The sequence below is a fragment of the Sinocyclocheilus grahami genome, unplaced genomic scaffold, assembly GCF_001515645.1.
Source record: "Sinocyclocheilus grahami isolate Dianchi unplaced genomic scaffold, SAMN03320097.WGS_v1.1 scaffold143.1, whole genome shotgun sequence".
Lineage (NCBI taxonomy): Eukaryota > Metazoa > Chordata > Actinopteri > Cypriniformes > Cyprinidae > Sinocyclocheilus > Sinocyclocheilus grahami.
Window position 1 is genome coordinate 703,724 of NW_015505322.1, and position 9,207 is coordinate 712,930.

Sequence of the window (9,207 nt, forward strand, 5' to 3'; positions counted from 1 at the left end):
ACCCAGCATTTTTTAGAGTGAAGGAATATATATATATATATATATATATGTGAATCCATGCAAAATAGGTTAAAAAAATTAATCGTCTGGAATCAGGAATGTTGACCTTTCTGATCAGTGGCTTTTTTCAGATTCTGTCAATCAAAAACAGAACAATCCCAATTGTACCAAGTGGTATGATTTGAGACACACGAAGTCCGGGGGGGGTGAAAAGACAATACACTTTTTATTTAATCAAGATAAAACATTTGAAGTGCATAAATTACATATAAACACATTTCATTCAGTTCTATTTACAATGATTCCGGCAAACTCAAACTGATTGAGCAATGAGTTTTCAGCATGTTTGGTTGCAGTGAATGTCCCCATGGCTTCACTAACATTCATAAAACAATACACTCCCTTTACAGAAGTGACTAGCATGGCTTGGTTACAGAACAGTCCTGAGTGAGTCGGATACAAAACTCTTCTCATTTCCCAATGCAGGTCTTTGGTTTTCTTAACGCTCGACAAGGCATCATAAGGATAGTTGTGTAGTTGTGAAACCTGATGGAGAAGAAAACACAAACAAAGTTTCAATCCACAATCATTCAGGCCTATGGAATGGATATTTACCATTCTTGATGTGATCTTTGTGCTGCTTTTCTTTTAGACATTGTTCCTATGTGTGTGTGTGTGTGTGTGTGTGTGTGTGTGTTTTGTTAACTCCAGACTAGCTCTGGCTCATGTGGGGGTCATAGAGTAAAGGTTAAAGGTGACAACCTCTCCAGAATGTCTGAAAACAGTAGGCGGCTCCGGTAGGTTGTCACAGTGTGCCCACAGATACAGTGTCACATCACACACACATTTCAACATGAACAACCACCCAAATTTGAACTGTTGAGTAACATATAGCTTTTAATGTAAGAACCATCTACAAGATGTACTGTAAAAAAAAAAACACCAGGTGTTTCTGAGGACTGGCATTACTAGGTGTCCCACCCAAGTTTTACAGTGTGTGTGGCAGATAGTTAAAACAGGGTGTATTTATGGGGGTAGGGCTTTTCTCATCCGGCTGTGTGTCTCTGCTCGGGCTATGCAGGTTTCCACTCTTTTGTGTGTGTGTGGGTGGGTGTGGAGTGTTTGTGTTTACTCCCCATCTGAGAGAAAGTCGCATGGCTATAAAGATCCAATAATTTCCCAGCTCATTTAGTCCAGGGTATTTACCCAAAGTCTCTCTGTTTGTTTCGGCTGAGGCTTAACGCCCAGATTACAATGGAGTGGTACCCAGCTAACAGGGAAGGTTCTCTCTAAGATATGAACAAACACTCTTCCAGTAGCATTAATAGAATGTTCATTCAAAGTTGTGTTCTCAAAACATTAGCCATACATTATTTATACATCGCTCATGGAATGTTTCTCTGAAATATTTTTTAGTTGGATGTTCGTTTAACGTTTGCTAGTTTCAGATGGTTCAGAGACCATTCAAAAGTAACATTCCCATAATGTTCTCTTAATGTTGTCCCCTACATTTGCATAACCAAGATTTTTTTTTTTAAACATCTGAATGTTAGCAAAACATTATTTTTGTTAGCTGGGTAAACGGTATTCTTGAATTAAGTGCACGCACTTGTTAGGCAAGACTCAGTTTGTGTTGTCAAGGACTCACTAAAGTAATTTGTGGTATTTCGTTATTATTTGTCTGCAAATACTTCCAGGGGGTGTCAGAATTTGGGTTTCCTAATGATGCTCCCCCTTTTTCAATATTTGCTCATTCCTCAGAGTAATAAAAGGGAATAAGGTGAACTGAAATCTTACCTCAAGGGAATGGCACTCTGGAGTGAAGAGGTAGACAGCGCTTCTTTGGACATTTGTGTCTGCGATATTTCCGCCTCAGGTTGAGAAAATCTTTAAAGGGAGGAAAAAAACACTTGTTAGGGCTATAAACTATTATTAAACATATTTAATGCCAAGTCAAGTCACATATAGTGCTTGATACAATACAGATTTTTTTTAAAGCAGCTTCACAGTAATAAAAACACAGTATTAGTGTTGCAGAGTTCTTCAGGTATAAAACGAGCACAATGTCAGCTGTAAAGCAGCTCTTAAAAGACAGTATTGGCATTATGCGGCTAAGTTTAATTCAGTTTAGCTCAATAACAGTATTATGTTGCAAAGTTCATTACTATGAGTATCAATAACTCAAAAGAGATCAACCATTGTTTTACTATATTTATTCTAAAATTGACCATTTGATATTTTGGGGGGGTTGGGGAGATATGCATCCCTTGCCCCCCAGAAACCCCTCCCCTGATTGGGGTGTTACCTGAAATAATTTCAAAATGAATGGTCTCTCCAGTTGGTAACAAACAATCTGGAGGGCAATATAACAATCAGAGGTTCTTGTGATGGCGCTCATGTCACTTCCCTCCACAAGCAGCTATTAGATCCTCTCCCAGAGGCGCAAGGCCAATGGCACGGTGCGCACGGTGCGCACGGGAGGAGAGCCGGGTACTTTTATATCTGCCTTTGACTAAAGCTATGCGAACTGCATGCACCTCCCTCTCTTTCTCTCTTTCACCGCAGTAACCCTATGCTAATGCATTATACCATTGTGCTCAACATCATGACTAACAATGAACGCCGGTGCTCGATCGCCCACGGGCACCAGATTAATTGCGCATAGCCGCCACAGCAGCGGGAGATGAGAGTGTATACACGTAGGCTAAATTACATTTAGTTACAGTATACCAATGTGCCTGAGTGTTTAGATAATCGCAAAACTACGTTAAGTAGAGTAAAAAAAAAATTGGTCTCGTGCGTAAATGCGGTTTATTTCCAGCTTTGCGATAACATAAGTTTAAAATTGCATTGTTATATTTAGTACAGAAGTGCAAATTGTAACATTCATTCCCATGTCAAGGGTCAAGTGAAGTCTTTGTGAAACCCGAGCTCGTCTCTGGAGTATGTTAAGATGCTGAGCTTTTCAGAAGCATCAAGCGCCACTTAAAATCCACTCAAAGCACTGACCCTAAATCAGCCATGACTGAGCATAGACCACTAACACGGACAGACCTAAACATGCCAACTAGATCCTAATTTGCTAACGAGGTGACGGTTATCCAAAGTGACTCACTGCAGAACAGTTGGAGTTGAATGGCTAAACCGTTATATATATATATATATGTGTGTGTGTGTGTGTGTGTGTGTGTGTGTGTGTGTGTGCATACATTTAGATTCAAATATATGCTTGATTACAAATTTTGTTTGACCTTTAACTACTCCCTGAGTCAGCAACGATAGGCCTATTTGTTTTACAAACCTTCAGTACACAAAATTTCATTTCGAGACGATAAGTTGCAGTTTAGTAAGTAAATCAGATGTTGATTCACTCACGGCTCTCAGCATTCAGTGAGTGCATTGAGGGAGCAATTGGTCAGACTGATTCAAACCATTAAAAGAACCTGTTCATAAGAGCCATTCGCTCGTGAATCGGTCACACTGCACGTTTGTTTTTGCTTTTAATTTTCTCTCTAATATTTCACTATACACTTTTTTTATCCTATAACATAGCATTCACTTCAGACTGCGAGCTCAGAGCTGAGGTCAATTATTAGGGTTAATTATTTTGATATATTTTTTTGCATAATTAACTACTAAATATGATTCTCTGAAATTATAGGCTTCTACATAAAGTACACTTAATATTTAGGACAGGATAAATAAGTTAAAAATAACAGTAGTCAACAAAAGCACTTACAAAAGTAACACCAAAAAAAAAATATATATATATTAAATAAAAAATCCTTACACTTGTTAGCCTACTCGTTTTTCTTAATGTAGGGTTTGTTGCAGCTATTTTAATCCAGTGCTAGGCTACACCGCGCAACAGACCTGATTTATTTTGTCTCTGTTTTAACTCGCTTAATTCGTATTTTCTGTACTCTCGAAACAAGGTCTTGTGGTTATGTACCTTGTTTCTCGGCGCTGGTGATGTACAGGATTGTGAGCAGCAGCAGAAGGAGATACAGAGGATGGAAGAATCTCATGGTGATGCTGTGTGAGGTTCGGCCCGAGTCTCCTCAGATGTCTCCGGTACCTCCGAGAGCAGATTCTGTGAATATGCAGGTAACGGACTGTACAAATCCCTTTATGTTTCTGTCGCACTCAGTATTTTTCTCGGAGCTCGTATAGGATGCCGTGATAGTGGATGCGCATGCAGCTCAAGTCAGTTCTCAGGCTCTCCAACTTTTCCAAAGTTTCAGATGGCGATATATTCACTCTCTCTTCTCTCTCCTCGGATGGATGGATAGACAGATGACCTGATGAGTGTGAATGTCCAGTCGAGACAATGTAGCTTTACCCCCTCTTTATACAGACAAGAGAAAGGGGGAGGAGAGGGAACAACAGAAGGAGGGGTATGGAAGACCAAAAACTGGGTGGGGACATGGGACATCACACACACACACACACACACACACACACACATTATTACGATTACATATTGACCCCACATGTATTAGGTAACAGAGCTGGCAGAAAGGAGCCCCCTAAACACAATAACTTTTTGGAGATACTTTATGTGTGCAAAAATGATTTGTTTTGTACAGTGGTTACAGATGACATATGGGGTCCAAAAGTCTGAGTCTACTAGTCAAAATGCTTCTGTTTTGCATTATATTACTAATCATTTTATCTGCATAACGATTTAGGTGAATTTTGAAATGTCTTATATTTTGCTCAAATAATCGTAAGCCCTTTTACCCAAGTAATCTTACTTTTAAATAGACGGATAGATATATATATATACTTAGAAAGAAAGAAAGAAAGAAAGAAAGAAAAAGAAGGAAAAAGAAAATTATTTTTACTTTGCCTAAATTTGTTTACAGATCATTAGTGACTTAAATATAGATGAATGAATGAATGAATGAATGAAAGAAAAAATAAATGTTTAGGGCAAATGTTTTTATTCCATTTCAACCAAATTTGCTTACATTTGATTTGTGATAAATAAGAAAATTATTTTTACTTTGCCTAAATTAGTTTACAGATCATTAGTGACTTAAATATAGATGAATGAATGAATGAATGAATGAATGAAAGAAAAAATAAATGTTTAGGGCAAATGTTTTTATTCCATTTCAACCAAATTTGCTTACATTTGATTTGTGATAAATAAATAAATTATTTGAAATATTTTTATAATATTTATTTTAATAATATATTTTACACTCACATTCTTAAACATTTAAAGAAAGAAAAGTTGCTTAATTATGTTTTCAAAAAAAAAAAAATTACGATTCAGACCAATTCAGTATGCAAAGATTTTTACATTACATTTACAAATATGATGCCAACAAAAACATACAAACATACCAACAAGTGTACAGCAGTATATTTGGATTATTTTCAGGTTTAATTATTTTAAAGTAAAATCCCAGATTTGTGATCCCAGACTTTTGGACCACACTGTGTGTGTATTTGGGGTTTTGTCTGTGTGGATAAATATAGATCATTGAGATTTGGTGTCTCATAATATGCAGTTGAGTGTGTCTGTTTTTGGTTAGAGATTAGCATTGGTCAAAGAGGTGTGTGAATTATTGGCTGGCCTGGTCAGTTAAGTGTGTGTGCGTGTGTGTGAACGAGCTGTGAAGTGCTGGTTTTAGTGTAGCTGTTGGATCTATGAGCTCTCTCTTTACTAATGAGCTACTATTGTACTTCACTACCTAGAACAAAACCTCACCACAGGAGAGCCAGCCTGACACACTGGCCAAAGACTGTTAGAGCTAATGTCTACCTTTTTCATCAAAATTATGGATTAGCATGGTCTAATACTCATCGACTTGACTTTCAGAGGCATAAAATGCTAGTAAATCACCTGGGAAGAAATCAAGGAATGGAGTGAAGAGACAAATCATTATAGCAGAGCATTAGGATTATAATTCATCACACAAAGATAAATATAGGGGTTAACCTGAGCCAGTGTTAATTCAGGAACACCCCCAGTGTATCATTTGCATGTAAACATTGCATTGAATGATGTCTACATTGGCTCCCTTGAGCTCAAGTACAAGTGCGGTGAATCTAAAGTGTTGGAGACAAACTTGCATAGACTGTTTACTCCAAAACAGGCTTAATAATGGAAGAGCCACTTTCTGATGGACAGAAAGAGGGAGTTTTAGCTCAGAATGGCTTTTCTTAGTGTGCATGCTATTGTTCAGTGATGTGATACTAAACTGGACAGATACAGTTGAGGGTCCAATATGGTAATGTTATTAGATTTACAGATACCCCATGTGTCCCTGTGTGCATGTGTGTTATAATGAGCCGGGGTTGTGAACGACTTGACTGTGCAAGACAATGCGTAATACTGGTATAATATGCAAATAACATAGCATCGGATCATTTGTAGGAGTATTTATGTAAATGAAGCAGGGTTATTATCACTAACTAAAACCAAAAATAAAATGTTTAAAACATTTTTGTTAACTCAAATAAAGCTGAAAAAAAATATGAAACGCTTAAATTAAACAAAAAATTGTTGCCTTAGCAACCAACTGAATTAAGTTCAATTTGAAGTACTAAAATTACTGAAAAAATAGAAATACATAAAAAAAATTATACCTAAATAGTAATATACATAACTAAACTTGTAAAAATGACAAAAAGCACACAGCAAAATGGCTAAAAAATAAACTTAAAATGAAAACTGAACATGTTTAAAAATAATAAAAGCTTAAAAAATCATGTAGTAAAATTATAGTTTATATTTAAATAAAACTACTTACACAGATAGATAGATCTAATAATAGAAATGAAAAGAATGATCATAAATAGCTATAAATTACTAACAATTTTAATTGTAAATATAAAATAAAAGCTTAAAATTTTATGTAATACTTTTTTTGTTTTATTTAATTATCTAATAAAAATATATATATTAATACAAACTTTATTACAAGAATAATACTAAAACAACACTGGAATGAAGTCACTTAATAAAGTATGTAGGGGGAGGTTTAGGGATGAATGAGTGTGTGAGTGTGCCTTAGTTGACCTCTTGGAGTGTAAGTGTGTGTTTGTGTCCGTAATGAAGTGCATATGTGTGCGAGCCAAGTGTGTGAGCCATATGTGTGTCCACTCATTGACCTTTCTCATGTGTGTGTCCATTTATCTCAATTCTTCTTTGATATACTGGGCCTGTCATGGCGTTTTAGTGTGTGTTTTATGTTTCTCTGATATACTGCAGCTGTCATAGACGCTGCCCATCCTTATTAAACATCCATTTGCGCCAACTGTGTCTGTGACTACACATCCTCTGAGCTTTTTTCATGTCAGTTAGGATTAGAACCCAGCATGTAGCTAATGGACGAGATGAACTGACCAACAGCTTTTCACCCCAGTGCCAGTGTGTGTGTGCGAGAGTTGACGTGTATATATGCAGATACACTTGTTTATTGCTTTATAGCGTTTGCAAAAATGCACCTCACCGGCGTCATACATTCTGTGTGAATGTCTTTTCATTCTCTCTGGTGATTCACATTGTCCCCTGCACTTTATTCCCTCAGTTTGAATATGCTAATGAGTTGTATTCTTATTCGGAGCCACCTGGAATCCATGGAGACTGATACCTATAGACAAGAGTGCATGCATTGCATGCATGAAAACACCGATGTTGGGGTCATTTTGCTCGTTGACTCGTAATGAAATCACAGTCGCAGCACAGTCTGAATGGGTGTATGTCTGTGGCTGGTTGTGTGTCTGAATGTGGTAACGTTTGCTTTATTAGGGATTAGATGTTATTACTTGGATTAACCTGCCTGCTCAAATAATCCCTAGACGTGAGTTACTGACTCCACTCGCTGTACCGACACACACACACACGCTCGAGGAAGATATTTAGATGGCTTAAGGTGTCATTTTTAAAATTTGACACTGATTTCATATAAACATGCATATTAGAATAGAATTATACACATCCTATGTATCAAAGCCCAAGCAACAAGTAGCCAATCTAAAGGTAGAGACATGCTGCGTGAAAAATTGCAAATGCTGTTTGTTGAATTTCTCTGCACAGGAAGGATTCTCATATGGAGCTTGTGTTGTTTGGTCTTTACACACATTAAAACCAAGACTTTACACACACACACACACACAGGTTTGTTTTTATGGTTTATGGGGACTCTCCATAGGCGTAGTGGTTTTTCTACTGTACAAACCGTATTTTCTATTGCCCTACACCAACCCTACCCCTAAACCTACCCCTCACAGGAAACTTTCTGCATTTTTAGATTTTCTAAAAAACTCATTCTGAATTATTTATAAGCCTTTTGAATTACGGGGACGCTGAAAATGTCCTCATAAATCACCTTCTCGTTGTAATACCAATGTCATACCCATGTTATTATACAAATTTGTGTCCTCATAAACCACATAAACATGCACACACACACACACACACACATGTTGTGCTTCCATGTTTTATGGGGACATTCCATAGGCGTAATGGTTTTTATACTGTACAAACTGTATGTGCTATTGCCCTACACCAGCCCTACCCCTAAACCTACCCCTCACAGGAAACTTTGTGCATTTTTACTTTCTCAAAAAAACTCATTCTGTATGATTTATAAGCTTGTTTCCTCATGGGGACCTCAAAAATGTCCCCACAAGGTTACAATTTACTAGTATTACTATCCTTGTGGGGACATTTAGTCCCCATAATGTGATAAATACCAGGTACACACACACACACACACACACACACACAGGGAGACACACACTGACCTTAAAAACACCCCATCCCAGCAGGCAGAGGTCGAGTCCATCTTTCAGGAGCAAGAGCACATGATTTGTCAAGATAGATAGCCTCCCACAAAATACTAAATTATTTTATTTTATGTTCTTATTATATTATATTATTTTATGTATTTATTTATTTATTTAGAAAGAAAAACTTTCTAACTGTCAGGCTATGAAATATTATAGCAACACTGAAAAATACAAAAATACAATAAAGTCGGGAATTGCAGTAAGAAACCACCAATATTAAAATCTGATCGAAATTATAATGAAAATAATGTATTTATTGTGTGTGTGTCTTCCAAAAAAAAAATGCAGTGAAAGAAAAACTTTCCAACTGTTAGGCTATGAAATATTATAAAAACAAAACAAAATTGAGGGAACTTAAAAAAAAAATTAAAGCAATGGTTTGCTTTGCCTGTTTGA

The 9,207-nt window shown here is 36.7% G+C and overlaps 1 protein-coding gene across 1 annotated transcript; it reads right to left on the reverse strand.

The window, feature by feature from the left end:
• Window positions 1-1,798: 1,798 nt before the first annotated feature.
• On the reverse strand, window positions 1,799-4,028 carry apela (apelin receptor early endogenous ligand). The gene is made up of 2 exons (XM_016280768.1): window positions 3,953-4,028; window positions 1,799-1,887 (listed from the first exon to the last, which is right to left on the reverse strand). Exons 1-2 carry the CDS (start codon window positions 4,026-4,028, stop codon window positions 1,799-1,801), a joined length of 165 nt encoding a protein of 54 aa, XP_016136254.1.
• Window positions 4,029-9,207: the final 5,179 nt, after the last annotated feature.